Here is a 20,018-nt window from a genome sequence, read left to right as displayed (position 1 = left end):
GTACATGTCCTGTGCATGTCTATATGACACTGACTCCTTGGAGCTATCCATCATCTCTGACCCTTCGATCTTTCTGCTGCTGCTTCCACACAAGATCCATGACCCTTGAAGGGGTGAGGTCTGATGAAAACTTTCCGTTTAGGAATACTTCTCAAATCTGTCGTTCTCTGGACATTGTCCAGTTGTGGGTCTCTTTGCTAGTTGTCATCCTCTTCATGAAGAAGTTTCTAAGAGGAAACACTTTAACGGTGTCAGGTATGGGTTCCCACTCATGCCGTGGGTCTTATGTCCAATCAAAAAGTGGATGGTTACTCCCATAACATATGTGCCCCTATTTTATCAGCGTGTCTTGCAGGCAAGTTACAGTTGGAGGTCTCAGCATTTATAGCTAGGTGATGTTGTTGGCTGCTTTTCTTCTTTGGTAGCCATAGTGTACAGAATACCTTTCAGCTCAATGAATGCAGCAACTCAACTTCAGTGTTAAATGACCTAAGTTAGTGGTGTCGTCAGTAATGGGACACTTTCTGAATCTAATGAGACAATCATGTGACCTTCATCTTTCGCCTCCATCTATGAAGATATGAAGCCATTCCCTCCATCTCTGGGATGAAGCCAATTTGATTATGGTGGATTATTCTTTTGATGTGTTCTTGAATTCAGTCTGCAAGTATTTTGTCAACATTTTTGTGTCTATGTTCATGAGGGATATTTTTCTATAACTCTTATCTTTTTGTAGGGTCTTTGTGTGCTTTTTGTATCAGTGTAATAGTGTCTTCATAAGAAAGAATTAGTCCCTTCAGTTTTTATTTTGTGGAATAATTTGATGAGTATTGACTTTAGTTCTTTTTTGAGGTTCTGATAGAATTCTATTCTCAATCTGCCTTACTGTGAGCTTTTACTTCTGGGGACAGTTTTAATTACTGCCTCTTTTTTACTAGGGTTGTGGGTATGTTCTCATGACTCTCTGAATTTCCTCAGTGTCTGTTGTTAGGTCATCCTTTTCATCTGTAGTTTTATTCATTTGCATCTATCTTTTTATTAATTTAGAAAATGGCTTGTCAACATTGCTGATTTTTCTCAAAGAACCAACCCTTCATTTCATTGATTCTTTGTATTGTTTGTATTGTTTTTGTTGTTATTGTTCTAGTTCATTGATTTCATCTCTAACTTTGACTATTTCTTATCATTTAATCCTTATTTTTTCTTATTTTTTCTAGAGCTTTCAGGTATATCATTAAGTTACTAATATGAGATCTCTCCATTTTTACCTCGTAGAACTTCATTGTATCCCACCAGTTAGAAATGTGTTTTTATTTTTATTAAATTCTGAAAGGTTTGAAAGGTTGATTCCTGTCTTGACTCATTTTTCATTCAGTAGGGACGTGTTCATCTTCTCTGAGTTTCTATACTTTATGCTGTTTCTGTTGTTGATGTAGCATTAACCTATGGTAATCAGATAGAATGCAGGGCCTTGTCTAAACAGATAGTGTTTATGGTTTTTTGTGTACAATATACTGGTCTTTCTAAAAGAATCCCAACTTACTATACTGTTGGTTCTCTGGTTTAGAAATCTACTTTCTGTGTTTTTTCTTCATGTAAATAAGTGGTTAATTTTTTTAAAACCTGATTTATATAAATTATTCTGTTTACTATTTTTTAAGGGGCCACTAGTATATTATAGACTTCATAAATATTTTTATAACTCGGTATAAGTAATACACTATAAAACACATTTGTTTTGATTACCCATCCCTTTAAACAAGCTTAGTTTAAGGAACATGAGAAAGTAAGACAAGCTTTTGAAATATTTTAATTAGAAGTCTTGCCGGATGGTAGTGATATACACCTTTAATCTTAGCACCCCACGTGGGAGGCAGAAGCAGGTGGTTCTGTAGTGGTTACACCCTAACCACAGAATATGCGTGTCACACACAACTCAATTCATACTAAGGCTTCATGTTTTTATTACAGATAATGGATCTTTGAAGTTTTCTGGCTTCCTGAATATCTCCATTTTTTAAAAAAAATGTAGTGTGATTTCATAATCTATTCTATATTATAGTCCTATATTTTTAATTCGATAAATGTTCCAAGAACTGATACTTGATAAATACAACTGCCATCTGTGCATGTCTCAAGGATATAAATTTTATTTGTCCTTCCAAATTTTCTATATAAATGGTATCCAAAGCAACCATGTACAAGTGAACAGAGATTCGTATGTGTGGTATTCAAAGGTCCCGCATGACCTGGCTAAAGCCTCTCATAATATGCAGCAATATTAATCTACAACCTTGACTCAACACTGCTCGCAGCTTTAGATGTGCAGTGTCTCAGCTCTGGTTTTCTTGCTCCTCTTTATCTTGTACTTGGCCATGGCCTCCTCCAGAAGCCAGTGATCAGTGGTGCTAGAGCAGGCTGGGGCATGGATGAGGACTAACGTGTACACCTCTCTGTAGGTGAGGCCTGTGACCACAGTAATGGATGACGGAAAAGGACGCTTAGCATCTCTATGTGCTAGGTGGATTAACAGACTTTTGAGAGAGCCAGCATAGAGAAGGAAGGAAATAATGCCATACATAGTGTATAAAATAAATAGTTGGACATGGAACTTAACAGTACGAGATGAGGGCATTGAGAAGTCAGGACTGAGACCTAATGTTATAAGAAAATAAAAAGGCTTTTAATCCAGAAAGATGAATTGGCCTTACGTGTCTTAACCAGTGGTTAGTTTGTAAGGTTTGTAGACTAGTAAGATAGAGTCACCTGACAATTCAGATTTTTAAAATCTTCTGTACGTGTATGTATGCCAGCATGCACTTGGAGAGGGAGGTCAGAGGACAGCCTGGAAGGTTGATCCTCCTCCCTCACAATGTTTCCTGATGGAGGGGTTTTTGGTTTTGTTTTTTGTTTGGAGTTTGTCTGTCTGTTTGTTTGTTTGTTTCTACTGCATCTTCCAGACTAGCTGGCCAGTGTGCTATCAGGAGTCTTCCCATCTCTACCTCCCATCTCCCGGTAGGGGTGCTGAGGTGGCAGCTGCCGTGCTACCCGGTCTGCTTTACATCTGTTCTTAGGATGTGGATGCAGATCCTCATATTACACAGACCTCACTCACTGCCCCAGTGTCCCTAACCTTCTGTTATTGTTTCTCCTCGGGATGAGTGAGACTTGTATTTGATTTGTGACATTAAAGTTGTAATAACGATAATATAGAAAGTTTCTTCATTTCTTTCTGACAGCGTTCTTCCCTGCATCAAAGATAGTCGTCTCTATGTTGACATTACCCAGACACTGTGACGCTTGAGGCATTACCTTCAGTGCTGTCTCTGTCGTTTGTGATGACAGCTAGTTTTATTGCGGGTGCTCTGAGTAATCGCCCTTGAAGAGCTGCTTCTGCAGGTTTACACTCAGGTCCTCTTCATGTAAACTCCCTGTCACAGCCTGTAGCCAGCCACAGTGTGCTGATACCTCTTGTCTCAGCGTTTACAGACACCTCATTGCCCGTGGCCCTTAGGTACCATACAGAGACAGAAGATCAAACGAGTTTCGAATAACAGAAGTCTTACAGATTTGAACATTTTGTTATATATTAAAGATATATACTGTGATTACCACATAAGATTAGTTAAAACTTAAATAACTGACCATGGTGAGGAACTGGCCCAGCGGCTCAGGAGGTGGTGCACTGCTCTTGCAGAGGACCCAATTCAGTCTCCAGCGCCCATATGAGGCAGCCTGTAAATGCCCATGAGTCAGCTCAGGGCCTCTGAGTGTATGGCTGAGGAGAGAGCTGCGCACAGAGCCACACACAGGTGTGCACATATGCACAGACTTGTTAAGATACACGAAGCCCGAAATACTTTAAAACACACTAAGTTGTGTTTCTGTGTAATTATAAACTTGTTCCTAGGCTTTCTAGGGTGATTTTGTTCATTGAAGTAATAATAATTTGATCACTGTTGAAATAAATCCATAGAATGTTTTCAAACACTTGTAAGGATTAAATGCTAATGTGCATGATTTTCTCTTTAAGGAAAAAGAACGATTGAAGCAAGAGAAACGTGATGAGAAAAGATTGAATAAGGAACGCAAACTAGAGCAACGGAGATTGGAGTTAGAAATGGCGAAGGAGCTTAAGAAACCCAAGGAAGACATGTGCTTAGCAGACCAAAAGGTGACTCATGCCAGGCATACCTTCCACTGACCCCCCATCTCTCCAGTTTTCTCAATGGATTCCTTTTCCAGAAGGACCATGAGTTTCCAAGCCTAGGTCAGCTGTCCCTGTGGTGGCCATTGCCTCACTGGACATCTCTCAGTTTTCATAGTTAAGCCATGGAAACCTTCAAGGAAACGTCAGAGAAGCAGATGTGCTCCATGGCTGTCTTACGTGGTGCAGTCATTGAGGCCCAGAAAGGCTTGACGTGTCTTCTCACCTCAGAGATACCTAAGTGAATCTGATTTATCTGGGAATTCTTCACTATGTTAGCTGAACGTTAGCTGTTAGCCAACCTTTAGCGAAGGTGTTTACTACATTCTTGGTACTGTGCTGAGGACCTACATGGATCCCTTGAGTGGTGTGTTTTGATCTAGTTCTCAGTAGAGTTCTAAGGAGCTCCTGTTTGTTTCCATTTATTGATGAAGAACTGAGACAAAAGAAGAAACTTGCCCTTGATCACACAGCTCTTGAGCAGCTGTGTTCTGAAGCCCGCTTGTCTGCTGTAGAAGCCACGCTCCTTATCATCCTGAAATCCAAGAAACTGTGTCTCCACGGAATCTCTCTCCCAGAGTCCTACAAGCAAACACAGCTTTGCCACAGTGGCATGAGAGTAGCTGTTCAAAAAGATCAGAATAACCTTGGAACCATCATGATATGCTCTATTTGAGTAGAAATATGCTATTTGAGTATAAATATAGCTAAAATATGGTACTTGTAGAAGATTATATCAGTATTGTGTACTATCTCTCTAACTGCCCCACAATATAGCACTGTGCCTGGTCTTTGCTGGCTGCATGTATGGTTCTGCCATGTGTGGTTCTGCCATAGCCTTCTGTTAAGAATCATTGCCCTGGTTTGCCCAGTCCCCTTTCGTAGCATGCTTAATGCAAGTATTTGGTGCCTTGGAGAGATTTCGTGTGTGTGTGTGTGTGTTTGTATTCAGGTTAGCCTAACTGCTTTAAGATAGAAGTTAGTGTAAATTTATTGGTTTCATGTGTTTGGATGTTTACATTTTCCTTCACAGCATGAGTCCTTCTCTGTAAGTTAACTAACATACTTATTAAGCTTACAGGGAGCAGGGAGCTTACAGGCTTTTTAAATTCCAACTGGACACTACTTTCTTGCAACTTCTCTTTTCACTTAAATCATGTGAATTATCAAAAATGTATTTAGTTAAACCCAGAACAGAAGGGGAAAAGATTCTCTGGCCAACCAGGTTAGCCAATTTAATGAGCGCTGGGTTCAGTGAGAGAGACTGTTTCAAAAACTAAAGTGCTTACATAAAGGTGGGAAATGGCTGGTTGGATTGCTCAATGAGACGGGGTTTGCAATCAAGCCTGACTTGAATTGGATCCTCCAGGGCCCATAGGATAGGAGAGAGTCTTCTCCTGTAAGTTGTTCTCTGACCACCACAGGCACGTGTTTTCAGGCATACACTGCATACATACAACACAGACAGACAGACAGCTGCTGTGTGCACATACCTACACCCATATAACACAAACAGGTAGACAGACACATGATGATAGACAGATGATAGATGTACGTTTAGTAGAGAGCAACTGAGGAAGGCAACATGTGTGCATACACATGAATTCATAATAATATTCTATATACAAATAAAATCCTGTTTCATTTTTAAATCTCCTTTACTTTTACTTGTGTTTTGCTTGCAGCCCTTGCCAGAGTGGCCTCGCATCCCGGGACTTGTGCTCTCTGGAACCACATTTTCAGACTGTCTCATGGTGGTGCAGTTCTTACGAAACTTTGGTAAAGTTTTGGGCTTTGATGTGAATATTGATGTTCCAAACCTCAGTGTTCTTCAAGAGGGATTGCTAAATATAGGGGACAGCATGGGTGAAGTACAAGACTTGCTTGTGAGGCTCCTCTCAGCTGCTGTATGTGATCCAGGTCTAATTACAGGATACAAGGTAAAAAAATCCAAAATATAACCAACTGTTTTAAGTTTGTCCTCTCCGTGCGTTTCTAGTTAACTTTATGGTCGCAGACGACTGTGTGGACTCCTCTTTATCTCATTGTTTCCCTGTGTTTCTTGGCGTTAATGTAGATTTATAAAGGTTGCAATTAGTAAATGTAGCAGAATCTTGTTAGACCTTAGGAATGTGGACCAGGCCATCTCTCAGTTACTCTCTATTGCTCTAGCTATAGGCAAAATCCCAGTCAATTTAAGGAAATGCTCCAGTGATGTGTGTCAGAACCAAGAGTGAATAATTTATGAAGGGTTTAGAACGTGCATGCTTTTTTAAGTTTTCCTTTGTCAGTTGCTGTGAACAATAGTGTGGACCCTGACTCGGTCACAGTGCTAACTCTGTAGTAGTCAGTATGCACCCCTTGTTCCCACTTGTCCGTCCTTCCCACATACACATGCAAGGGAGCTTCGCTCTAGATAAGACTGCAGAGGCATAAGCTTCCCGATGCAGTGCCTTCCCCGCATGCCGACTTGGTGACCTCACCTAAAACGTGCCTTAGTACGTATGTGTGGGGAGAAAACAGTCACAGTGCTTTTGATCATCCCTACTCTGCCAGTAGTTAGAAAATGTCTTTGGAGACAAAGAATGCTTGATTGACTTGATTATCGTCTGTTTCCTGCCTGTGTTCGAGTTCTTCTCTGTACTGAGTTAAATAAGGGTTTATCAAGGGGACAGAACAGGATGGACTCTCAAAATATTTATCTATCATTTTGTCTGTTTTTATCTCCACTCCAAATCTGTGATAAGTAAAGTCCTATCAGTAACATCTAGAGTATATAAACTAATACTTTAACTTTTGTTCATGAATGACTATGGTAAACGCTGATAAAAATGCCAAATTTCATAGGCAAAAACCGCTCTTGGAGAACATTTGCTGAATGTTGGTGTGAACCGAGACAATGTGTCCGAGGTTTTGCAGATTTTCATGGAAGCCCACTGTGGACAGACTGAGCTGACCGAGAGCCTGAAGACTAAAGCGTTTCAGGCTCACACTCCAGCACAGAAAGCGTCCATCCTGGCCTTCCTTGTTAATGAGCTGGCGTGTAGCAAGAGTGTGGTGAGGTGAGTCAGTTCTCCTGCTCTGAGCGTCACGGGAAACTGCTTAGAGAAAAACTAGAATTTGCAATCTAGCGCCATGAAGAAAATCAGAGTCATAAGTCATCATTTAGAGATGGCCACCAATACGATTTCAGTTTGTTTCTATGTGCTCTACTGAAAACAGCGATCATTCTGTATAATTTGGGATCTTTAAGTATTTTGCTAATTCTTTGTGTAGTGAAAATTTTGTTTATTGTTCGTTACCGTGCTGGAGTCCATAACCATTATAGCAGTCCAGAACTTCCCTACCTTGGCATTTCTGAGGACCCAGCCACCTGTTTTGTTGTGTACTACATTACACATTATATAATGTATAACTTTACATTACTAGCTTGTCGGTGAATTAGTTTACACCTTTTTTCCAAAGTACTTAATCTCATTTAAGATTCCGAGTCCATCTGGTACTTTAGTACTTGTGAAGGAAAGAGTTAGAATTTCAAGTTCTGGCATTTCAGGTTCACCGTTCATCCTGTGCTTATTCTTAATTTGTTTAAAATTTTTAATTATGTTACTTTTAGTCTTTCACCTTTTAATAAGGATTTGTGACTGTTCAGTGCCATTCATTTGTACTGTCAATGGGCATGTTAATCTTAGCTATGATATATTGGCATGGTTGTTATTTATTCTTTATATTCTTTGGGAATATTTCCAAGAGTGTAATAATACTTAGGCTTTGACTGAAAGCATTATTTCACTGTGCGTGAGCATGATAAGAGTATTAATGCTGAATGGCTCTTCAGAACATTTATACTCACGTAAACTCAACACACAGACAGCACTCACATCTTCTCTTTCAGAAGAATGAAGGCTCAATCAACTATGCTATCACCATTACCTAACACCACGTTTTTAGTTTCCATTTGAGCATTTGTAAAGCAATGTTCCCTGTGCATGACTAAGTATATGCACTCACATAAATATCCATGTATGTCCTCATTTCCAAGTTGAATTTGGAAATGATCACTCTTTAAATATATATCAACCACAACAGAATGGTGGTTGTTTTTTTTTTTTAAGATTTGTTTACTTATTACATATAAGTACACTGTAGCTGTCAGAAACCCCAGAAGAGGGCATTGGATCTCATTACAGATGGTTGTGAGCCACCATGTGGTTGCTGGGAATTGAACTCAGGACCTCTGGAAGAGCAGTCAGTGCTCTTAACCACTGAGCCATCTCTCCAGCCCCGGAATGCTGTTTTTAATTACAGATCTCTATTTTTGCAGTAGAAACCAAAGTAAATTTCCTAATAACAATATTGTAGCCAATAAAGAAATGGTTGCTTCTAAAAGTAAATGTGTGTGTGTGTGTGTGTGTGTGTGTGTGTGTGTGTGTGTGTGTGTGTGTACTAAAATATGTGATGTGCATACTAAGTGGGGACCTTGCCTAACTAGATTGCATCTCCTCATATGTTTTGTATCGGCAGTGAGATTGACAAGAACATTGAGTACATGTCCAACTTGAGAAGAGACAAGTGGGTGGTGGAAGGTAAACTCCGCAAGTAAGTTAATGTGCTGTCTTCCTGGGAGTGCCAGGCTCCCGGAAGCCTTGTGGGCTGGAAAGATAGAATTTTAACTTTACTCTCTTGACCTGAAAGATACTCCTTAATCTGGAATAGTAAACTAATGATAGAATCTACAGTTACTAAAACTTTGGATTAAGGGTCTATAGCAGACAAAAGTAATAATAGAATAGATTCACCGAACTCACGCTTCAAACAAACGCTTCCTTTTTTCTCTCTGGAGTCGAGTGACCATGTTTTCCACTATTGTTGTTGCTGCCACATTGCTTTCATCTTAACTAATATCTGAGAATATTCAGCTTTTTTTATGAGTTTTTATAAAACTACTTCTACAAAAATCTAAGAACAATTATTCAACATTAAAATTTAATTATGCTCCATTCAGGAAGTAAATAAGAGTATATTTATTAACTGTAAAAGGGAAAAGTTCTCAAAGCATATGATGTGTACCTGGAATCCCAGCGCTTGGAAAGGTGAGGCAGGAAGATCCAGAGTTTAAGACCACCCTGGGCTACATAGTGGTTTCCCTTCAAATTCAAACAGCCAACCAGGCAGAATAGGTTTGGGGCTAGAGAGATGACTCAGTGGTTAGGAGTGCTTCAGTGGTTAGGAGTGCTTATTGCTCTTGCAGAGGACCTGAGTTCAATTCCTAGCACCTACATAGTAGTTTTCAACCATTTGTAAATCCAGTTTCAGGATACCTGATGCCCTCTTCTGACCTGTGGGCACCAGGTACTCGAGTAGTGTACATGCACGCATTCAGATAAAACACATAAAACAAACATGAATAAATTTAATTTAAAAAAAGATTTCAAGATTAGTTCCTTTGCAGTAATTTGAACTGATATTTAGTCAGGCACACAGTATAGAAATAAGGAAGAATTAGGGGCTAGAGAGATGGCTCAATGGTTAAGCCCTGCCTACTCTTCCAGAGGTCCCTGGTTCAATTCCCAGCATCAGCTCTGAGTTATAGCTCAGAACTGTAACTCCAGTTCCAGAGGAACACAGATAGAGATGCAGGCAAAATATCAATGCAAATGAAATAAAAATATTAATGAATTATTAAAAAAAGAAATTAGGAAGTATCATTTGGACATTGTTGGAGTTATTCATCTCAGCTTTCAGTTTTCTAGGTCTACTATGTTCTAATTACCAAAAGGTATTCTTGTGGAAACATATGTCTTAAATTTTCTTAACTGATTTTTTTTCCTGCCATTGATATATTGCTTGCCATAGGAGTACAGTTTTTTCTTGTTTCACTCAGATTGTGATCTGGATGTGTCACTTGTAATCCCAGCACCTAGGAGGCAAAAGCAGGAGATCACAAATTCTTAGGCCAGCTGAGCTACTAAATTAGACTCAGTTAGGACACTTAGTCCTGGTGGGGCCTGCACCTTCGTGGTCCATGATTACCTAAGAACCGGTGGGTGGGATTCTCAGTACCTACAGGAAGAAGGGGAACAGAAAGCCTAGCATGGAGCTCATAACAATTATGATCTTAACAGGGGCAAGAGTAGCTTTTTATTCTGTCTTTTGATGTTTAAAGGCTTAGGATAATCCATGCTAAGAAAACAGGCAAGAGAGATGCTTCAGGGGGCATTGATCTTGGGGAAGAGCAACATCCCTTGGGCACGCCGACTCCAGGACGCAAGCGGAGAAGGAAGGGAGGAGACAGTGATTATGATGATGATGACGATGATGACAGCGATGACCAAGCCGATGAGGATGAGGAAGATGACGAAGATAAGGATGACAAAAAAGGAAAGAAGACCGATATCTGCGAAGATGAGGTAATCAACTCAGGTTCATGTATGGGTGTCAGTAGGAGCGGTGCAACCCGCCAAAAAGCAACTCAAAATTGAGGGCCTCAGGTCTGTAATTTGAATTCAGTTTGTAACATTCGTTTGCCTCAGTTTCTTCATCTGAAGATGATTTCCTCCTCCTCCTCTCTTTCTTTTCTCCTCTTTCTTTCTCTCCCCCTCCCCCAACCAGGTTTGTCCACGCCATGCTCCCAGCCTGAATGTATGTTATATTTGTCTCTTATTGTTTTGTGGTAATGAAGGAACCAGTTAGTGGCGTGACTGGATATGGAAAGAAACTGGATATGGAAGTAGAGAAACTGGGTGTGCGTCGTGTGTGCAGATACGTCACTCAACAGGTGTCTGACAGAGTCCCCTAGGCTAGTATCACCTGATGACATTGTTGGTGGCTTGCTTTGTGTCAGTCTTTTCTGTGATACTCAAGTCATGAAGTCACTAAATGTATATTGCTCTGAATGGATCCCTGCTCTTCGGGACACATGGCTGTCATCATCCCTCGAATTCTCCACAGAGCTGTGTAGATTGATTTTCAGATGTTCTCTCTCACACACCACCGACACCACGCTGTGCTTGCTCACCGCTCTTGCCTTGTCGGTGCTGTCAGGCCTAGTGAATGGTGCATCTATCCAACATTAGTCTCCGTCAGCTTTCCTAGGAGACGGGCACAGCCCTGCCCCTGCACCATTCGTGAAAAAGCATGGTTGCTTTGGGTTTTCTTTAAAATACAGAATAGATAGATAGAATGTTAATCGGTGTGATAGGGAAGATGTTTATAGCGTGTACAACATTCCTGTGCAGGTATTTGGAGGAACAAACCCCCACGAGCTCTCTGCATCCATTAACCAAGACTTTATATATATTGGGGTGGACATGAGTCAGGGAACATAAGAGAGAAGCCTGTGTGGGAACAGCCACACCATGGTGAGAGCTCGTGTGTTTCGGACATTGTTTCCTCATGAAGTGCAAAGTTGGAGGGGTTATGTTTGTCGGGTGCATTATTACTATTTTGTTACCTTATTCGATTTTCTATTGATTGGATTGTGATTTTTGTTTTAGTGAAAGAGTCAGGTTTTAAGGGTTTGGGGCCTGTTGTCTTCGTGCCAGTTAGAATTCATGTTACTTTTAGTTCAGACATAACAACCGTGTAACTCTGCCCGGCCTTCAGTAAGAAGGGAATAACAGATGGTGGTGAAACTCTGAAGTCCCCTCCCCTCCATTCCGCCCCATCGTTAGCTGCAGTCTCTTCTGATGTACATGCAGGAGTGCTTGTCGCTTTTGAAAAAAAAATGCTTTTTATTGGGAGAAATGTTAGGAAGAGATGACCAGAGGAATATCAAAAATTAATTGATGGACACAGCCCTCACTTTTTATCTTTAAGCAAAACTGCTGGGTCTGAGGGCACAGCTCAATGTTAAAATACTTGCATAGCACCATAAAGCCCCAGCACTGCAAACAGAAAAACAGAAAAATATCACCAAAAGAGACCCTCGGAGACCCTGTGCTTGCCTCGTTTGCTACTTTATATACGTGCGTGCGTGCGTGCGTGCGTGCGTGTGTGCGAGCTTCCTACATTCATGTATTTGATGATTAGAGAGTGAAACTTTCCAGCAGGTAAGTAACCCTGTGTTTTATTATTTTTAGGATGAAGGTGACCAAACAGCCAGTGTTGAGGAGCTCGAAAAGCAGATTGAAAAACTGAGCAAGGTAAGCCCATCAGACCTGTCTACCTTTGGGTACAGGCGTGTCGCGTGGGATTCCGATTCCTGACTGCTTTCTGTAAGTGACTGAACAGAGCTCGAGACACGTCCCGCGTGTGCCTCCCAGGCGCGCAGTGCTGGTGTCGGAAGGCTCTGAGGACGCTATGCTTATCCAAATGTGTGAAGCGCTCTAGGTGCTTCAGTTAAGGTTTCAGTAAAGAGATGTGTGATCTCTTGGAACCTATTACTCAAATTTCTCTGTGTTTCAGAGTGATAGTTTGCTTATTTGCCTTTCATTTTACATTTGTGTATTTATGTATTGCTTACATTAGACTTATAAACTGTATATTTATGTATTATTAAAATTATAATCTGCATTTCATATCATGAATACAATTTTTTCATGGATACAATTTAAAATGAGTCTTTTTATAAGGAAAATGTGTGGAGAGGTTGTGATGATGATCCCATCAATTCTTCCTCCTTCCTCCCTCGGAGCCCTCCCTCCTTCAGACTCACGGCAGAACAGTTTTTAAGTACTGTGAGAAGCCTGTATCCTACTGTACCTGTGTTTAATGCAGCTGTATGTCAGAAATTAGTCATTGCTGATGAAGCATGTGTATAAAGCTAAGCAAATGTGGGCACAATTGACTAATATAGAAGTGTTATTGGAATGCACTGGAACTGGCCTATTTGCTTTGGCTTAGTAGTGTTTGATGGCGTATACTATCATAGTATCGTTAAGAGACCCTGGTAATGAGACTTCCCGTTTCAGCCCTACCTGAACCTAAGGCTTCTTACCCTCCTTTGTTTTGGAATGATCCTTGTATTGGGAACGGAACATGTCTCCCCTTTGCTGTGCAGTAGGATGGTGTAGAGAATGTAAAGTACCTTATGGACATGTAAGGCACTCAGTGTCTATGATGTAATCATGTGGACGGCTTTTTCACAGCAACAGAGCCAGTACAGACGGAAGCTCTTTGATGCTTCTCACTCATTACGCTCGATGATGTTTGGCCAGGACCGATACCGACGCAGATACTGGATTCTTCCTCAGTGTGGAGGGATTTTTGTAGAAGGCATGGAAAGCGGTGAAGGTAGGAACTATTGATCTCCTAAATGGGATATTGTGATTTTTTTTTAAAGCTTGCTGCTTCTTCTGTATCTGTCTTTCCCTAATAAAGAGTGCTTTATGACTGAGTGTAGTGAATGTTCAGTTCCCGTTCTCCTGAAGCCATCCTCACTGGTCCGGGCTTCCTCCTGCCCGTGGCTTTTCTTTGACTGCCAAGCATATGAGAGTCTTGCACTGCAGGCCGCCATCCTCACATCATTACTCTTAGGAATGTGTTGCAGGATGCCTCTTCCTGTTGTGCTCTCTCCTTCAGAGCAAGCGTCGCCCTATCAGAACAGCAGAACGTTAAGTTTAAGAGCTTCACGTCAGCTTAAAATCTTGTCCATCTTTGACATTTGTGAGCACCTAACTTCTTCCCTTGTTGGGTTTTGTGTCAGTGCTCACTTCTGATATTTCCTCTTTAAACCACCCCTTCAGGAATGGTATGATCCAGCTTAAAAGAATGTGCTTAGGAAAGCTTGTTGAGCTCCGCTTTCAGAACGCCCCGGCTTATCACTGCTAAATGTCAAAATTCTGACAGGACTTATAGGTCCCAGGGTGTGGCTCTTGACCCATGTGGTACACAGAGGTTAACACGTCTTAAAGAATAGGTGCTTTAGAAGGCACGCATTATAAAGCACAATGCACAGCCAGGCAGGCAGCTCATGCCTATAATCCCATCACTTGAGAGGCTGAGAGTTGGAGACTACGTTGAGCTGTTCCATGACGAGACCTTTTCAGGAAGGGAAGGGAAGGACAGAGTTGTTGTTCTGCACTGGGGAGAGAATTGGTCAACCATGGAGAAGACAGTAGAAAGTGTGAGCACATGTTTTTATGGACCACTGTTTTTAAATAAAAACTCCTCACCTTTCCAGACAACATCCTTTACCTATACATTTTCTTTCCGACCCAGATGTGACTCAAGGGGTGACTCTGTGACTCTGGGCTCACAGCCAGCAAGGACTTGGGTGAATAAGCTACTTGTGGTTATTTCACAAGTTAGTCCCTAATGTCTGAGCTGCTCAGAAGAATTAGTACGATCTATAGAATCAATTCCAATTCGAAGCTAAGCCAAGAGAAGTATTTGCATGCTTTCAAATGTTTATAGAGACCTGGTGACAGATGATACACTTGGTGTCACGCTCTCACCAGAGCCTCAGAGACAGTTAAACAACCCTCCCCCACTCTGAGGGACTGAACCTAGGCACCTTGTGCATGCCCCGGGAGCGCTGTCGCTGCGTTATAGCTGTGGCTCTAACTCTATCCTTCACAGTCATCACTGGGATATTTATTAAGGTTCATCTTTAGCGGCCCCATGGTAAGTAGAGCTGTTGACTTGAAATCCACTGGACACATACAGGGGAGGGTTAAAGAGAGATCAGTGTGAGTAGTGGTGAGCTCTAAAGGAGGACGGTATTCCAAGATGAGTCGGGAGAACCTATTACACATAGGGTGGTCAGACACAGCTCTTGTAGACAAGAACCAGGAGATAGAACACTATTCTGCAAGAGATCAGAAAGCACAACGGCCCTGAAGAAAAGTCCCCACACACTGAGAAGCAGAAAGTGAGGAGAAAGGCCAATGGTATGGAGATTAGAAGGGTTTTCTGTCAGATCTTGTAGAATGCTGGGGCCTTAGTAAGGACTTGGGAGTTTATCCTACATTGCACAAGAGTTTATAGGATTCTGTTTATGCAGTACCACAAACCATAAGTAGTACAGACATACACATATATGTATACACACATGCATACTCACAATGTAAAATGTGAAGCCATTCAAATAAGAAATTAGGGGTTGGGGATTTAGCTCAGTGGTAGAGCGCTTGCCTAGGAAGCGCAAGGCCCTGGGTTCAGTCCCCAGCTCCAAAAAAAAAAAACCAAAAAAAAAAATAAGAAATTAATATGAAAAATTATGAACGCCAGAAGCTAGATGCTAAATGATGTTTGTAGTTTCTGGAAGGAAGTTGCACATACACAGAATGGGTTAAACATGACAACTACTGAGGAGAAGTAAGGTTGGGGATAGGCAGAATGACTTTACTGTGTGCATTCTTCATGGCTAAACATTTTAACTGGAAAGTCTGTTACTTTTCTGATACAATAAATCTAATATTGTCTTAAGAGTCCTGGAAAACCTACTGGATCATTTGGTATTCATAGAGAAATGATAAACCATAAAAGGACATTTAGTCCCCTGGTGATCAGATGTGATCCGGGGTAGTTTTTACCTCCTAGGCATTGGCAAAGACAAAACAATATTGACAGCCTAGGATTTTGTTAAAGATGTAGGAAAATAGCCACTCTGATGTGCTTCTGGTAGGAGTGTATTTGGTGAACAGTTGATCCAAACCTTCTAGGGAACAATTTGAACTGTGCTTCAAGAACTGTTAATAGCATGTAGCTTAGCTTGCATATTGTAAAGAATTTGCCCAAGAAAATAGATCTGAAAAATATCCACATGTGAAAATACATCCCATAAAACAATGAAAATAGATATCATGTATTGTTTTGTTTTGTTTTTTTCTTTTCTTTTATTGGATATTTTCATTATTGACATTTCAAATGTTATCCCCTTTCCCAGTTTCCCCTTTGGAAACCCCCATCCCCTGCCTCCATGTGGGTGCTTCCCCACAAACCCATTTATTCCCTCCTGCCTTCCCACCCTGGCATTCTCCTACACTGGGGCACCAAGCCTTCACAGGACCACAGGCCTCTCCTCCCATTAATGCCCAACAAGGCCCATGCTCCACTATATATGGAGCTGGAGCCATGGGTTGATCCATGTGTACTCTTTGGTTGTTGGTTTAGTCCCTGGAAGCTCTAGGGAGTCTGGTTGGTTGATATTGTTTTTCTTCCAATGGGGTTGCAAGCCCCCTCAGCTACCTCAGTCCCTTCTCTAACTCCTTCATTGAGGACCCAGTTTTCAGTCCAGTGGTTGGCTGTAAGCATCTGCCTCTGTATTTATCAGGCTCTGGCAGAGCCTCTCAGGAGACAGCTATATCAGGCTCCTGTCAGTATGCACTTCTTGGCATCCACAATCGTGTCTGGGTTTGGGGACTGCATATGTGATGGATCCCCAGGCAGTCTCTGGATGGCCTTCCCTCAGTCTTTGCTCCACACTTTGTCTCTGTATTTTCTCCTGTATTTTGTTCCCCCTTCTAAGAAGGATTGAAGCATCCACACTTAGGTCTTTCTTCTTCTTGAGCTTCATGTGCTCTGTAAATTGTATCTTGGGTGTTCTGCGCTTTGGGCTAATATCCAATCATCAGTGAGTGCATACCATGTATGTTTTTTTGTGATTGGGTTACCTTACTCAGGATGATATTTTCTAGTCCCATCCCTTTGCCTAAGAATTTCATGAGGGGTTGGGGATTTAGCTCAGTGGTAGAGCGCTTGCCTAGTAAGCGCAAGGCCCTGGGTTCGGTCCCCAGCTCCGAAAAAAAGAAAAAAGAAAAAAAAAAGAATTTCATGAAGTCATTGTTTTGAATAGCTGAGTAATATTCCATTGTGTAGATGTACCACATTTCCTGTATCCATTCCTCTGTTGAAGGGCATCTGGGTTCTTTCCAGCTTCTGGCTATTATAAATAAGGCTGCTATGAACATAGTGGAGCATGTGTCCTTGTTGTATGTTGGAGAATCTTTTGGGTATATGCCCAGGAGAGGTATAGCTGGGTCCTCAGGCAGTTCAATGTCCAATTTTCTGAGGAACCTCCAGACTGATTTCCAGAATGGTTGTATCAGTCTGCAATCCCACCAACAGTGGAGGAGTGTTCCTCTTTCTCCACATCCTCGCCAGCATCTGCTGTCACCTGAGTTTTTTTTTATCTTAGTCATTCTGACAGGTGTGAGGTGGAATCTCAGGGTTGTTTTGATTTGCATTTCCCTGGATGACTAAGGATGTTGAACATTTATTTCTTTAGGTGCTTTTTGGCCATTTGATAATCCTCAGCTGAGAATGCTTTGTTTAGCTCTGTACCCCATTTTTAATAGGGTGATTTGGGTGCTGTTTCAACTGGAGGTCAGCATGTAGAAGAATGCAGATCGATCCATTCTTATCACCATATACATACAAAGCTTAAGTTCAAGTGGATCAAGGACCTCCACATCAAACCAGATACACTCAAACTAATAGAAGAAAAAGTGGAGAAGAGTCTTGAACACATGGGCAGTAGGGAAATTTTCCTAAACAAAACACCAATGGCTTATGCTCTAAGATCAAGAATCGACAAATGGGACCTCATAAAACTGCAAAGCTTTTGTAAAGCAAAAAGGACATTTTTGTCCTCTGAGCCATCTCCTTAGCCCCTATATTTTAATTTTTATAATGAATAATGTCATTAGGACAAAATGGCAACCAACAGATTGGGAAAAGATCTTTACCAGTCCTACATCTGATAGAGGGCTAATAACCAAAATATACAAAGAACTCAAGAAAATGTCATGTGTTGTTAATAGTGGGCAGTTATGCTCTGCTTGGTCTCTTGGCATATCAGCCATGATGTCATCCATTTAGAATCACATAAATGTAAAATTGTACGATGTAGTTATATATTTATTAATACTGCCAAATGTTTACATAGTCTCAATTAACTTAAATAGCTAGTGTAGATTGGGTTCCCTTTTTCAGATTACATAGGCTGAGAGGTTCATGGCAAACAGCTCACGGTTTCTGCTACCCGTGACTCCCAGGAGCTACCCACTCTGCCTTCCGACACTTGAGTTCCACAGGTGCAGGGTCATATATGTCTGCTCTTTTATGTGGGTGCTGGGGATTCAGAATTGCCCACATACTTGCACAGCAAACATCTTTGTCCTCTGAGCCATCTCCTTAGCCCCTGTATTTTAATTTTTATAATGAATATATACTACGTTTCTAATGAGTGAAAAAAATCCCATAGAAAACATAGGGGATATAAGGTAATCTAGAGGTTTGCTGACGTATACATATGATTTGGTGACTAATAAAGTTTAACTCCGTGCCTGGTTTGTTGTATAATAATTTACTTTACTAGCATCTTTCACTTTTGTAGGCCTAGAAGAAATTGCAAAAGAAAAAGAAAAGCTTAAAAAGGCCGAGAGTCTCCAGATCAAAGAAGAAGTGTTCGAGACTTCTACAGACACTTTAAACTGTCCCACCAGAGATCACTGTGAGCAGAAGGACGACCTGAAAGAGAAAGATAACACGAATCTATTTCTTCAGAAACCGGGCTCGTTCTCCAAGCTAAGCAAGCTTTTGGAGGTAGCTAAAATGCCTCCCGAGTCAGATGTTATGACTCCCCCAAAAGTGAACGTTAGTACAAATGGGGGCCCACTGTCTCATCAGAACAGCGGGAAGCATGCACTGGGAAGCATTCCCTCAGCAGCGGCACAGAGCCCCGTGGGGAAGACAGACGTCAGTCTGTTCAGCTCGGGCTCTGGTAGTTGTGGGAAGTTCTACAGTCCTCTCCCCAATGACCAGCTGTTAAAAACGCTGACTGAAAAGAACCGGCAGTGGTTTAGCCTTTTGCCAAAAACACCTTGTGATGACACGTCCCTGACCCACGCTGACCTGTCCGCCAGTTCGGTGACTCCTCAGTCTCAGCCACCATCTAAGTCACCGTCGCCTGCTCCAGCTCCACTGCTCGCATCCTCGTCCGTTCAGAACCCGGCCGGACTGAACCCGTTTGCTCTGTCACCTCTTCAGGTTAGTAATGCCGAGAAAGCACACGTGACAGCACTTCATGGAACCGTTAGCTTACAGAGGTAATACAGCCTAACAGGCCTGCAATCGGAAGCCCAGGGTTTCCATCACCAGGCTTCCTTCATTGGCACTGCTGATGACTAACAGTGTCTAAGTCGACCTTAACATTTAATTCATTACAGCTGCAGGATAGCTAACATGTCATTACTCCTGGGGAACAGAAATAACATGAACGTTAACATTGTTGCTAATGTGCTTAGGTTTTCTCTGGTAAATAGAGTTTTAGAATTTGAAAAATAATTTCTAAACATTCCTCCAGCTCTTTAGATTAATTGGTATTTTGTTTTTTAAATGTTTTTATTATCATGTAACATTTTTTAAATATTTTATTACTATGTGTCAGAGGGTAACTTTCAGGAGTTGGCTCTTTTCATCATGTGGGCCCCAGGGACTGAACTTGGACCATCAGACCTAGTGTCAGGTGCCCTTACCCTCAGAGCCCTGAACTGAGTTTGGAACGTTTTGTTTCACAGGTGAAGAGTGGTGTGTCTATGATGGGACTTCAGTTCTGTGGGTGGCCTGCTGGTGTGCTCACTTCCAGTGTCCCATTTACATCACCCTTGCCTGGTCTCGGCTCAGGGTTGGGACTGCCAGAAGGAAATGGTAGCAGCTCATTCTTGAATTCCAGTGTTGCTTCCAGTAAAAGTGAATCTCCAATCCCTCCAGCTGAAAAGGCCTCCACCGCCACACCAGCCGCTGTTGAAGTAGCAAAACCAGTAGATTTTCCTATTCCGAAGCCTATCCCAGAAGGTGGGTCCAACACGACGGCCTGCACCCCCTTGCTGTGCCTCGGGGACAGCTCCTCATCTGAAAATGCATC

The 20,018-nt window shown here is 41.7% G+C and overlaps 1 protein-coding gene across 51 annotated transcripts in view; it reads left to right on the top strand.

The window, feature by feature from the left end:
* Baz2b (bromodomain adjacent to zinc finger domain, 2B) overlaps positions 1–20,018 on the top strand; it is a 241,564-nt gene that overhangs the window by 207,882 nt on the left and 13,664 nt on the right. For all 51 annotated transcript variants that reach the window (XM_063284041.1, XM_063284024.1, XM_063284046.1 and 48 more), the window contains 9 exons: positions 4,034–4,174; positions 5,893–6,147; positions 7,055–7,269; positions 8,732–8,806; positions 10,374–10,617; positions 12,289–12,351; positions 13,297–13,441; positions 18,489–19,141; positions 19,672–19,948. In XM_063284041.1, coding sequence (XP_063140111.1) covers positions 4,034–4,174; positions 5,893–6,147; positions 7,055–7,269; positions 8,732–8,806; positions 10,374–10,617; positions 12,289–12,351; positions 13,297–13,441; positions 18,489–19,141; positions 19,672–19,948 — 2,068 coding nt within the window. The remainder of the gene's footprint in view (positions 1–4,033; positions 4,175–5,892; positions 6,148–7,054; positions 7,270–8,731; positions 8,807–10,373; positions 10,618–12,288; positions 12,352–13,296; positions 13,442–18,488; positions 19,142–19,671; positions 19,949–20,018) is intronic.

This window comes from Rattus norvegicus, chromosome 3, assembly GCF_036323735.1.
Source record: "Rattus norvegicus strain BN/NHsdMcwi chromosome 3, GRCr8, whole genome shotgun sequence".
Lineage (NCBI taxonomy): Eukaryota > Metazoa > Chordata > Mammalia > Rodentia > Muridae > Rattus > Rattus norvegicus.
Note: the sequence above shows the minus strand (reverse complement) of the source record. Positions and strands in the feature narration are given on the sequence as shown.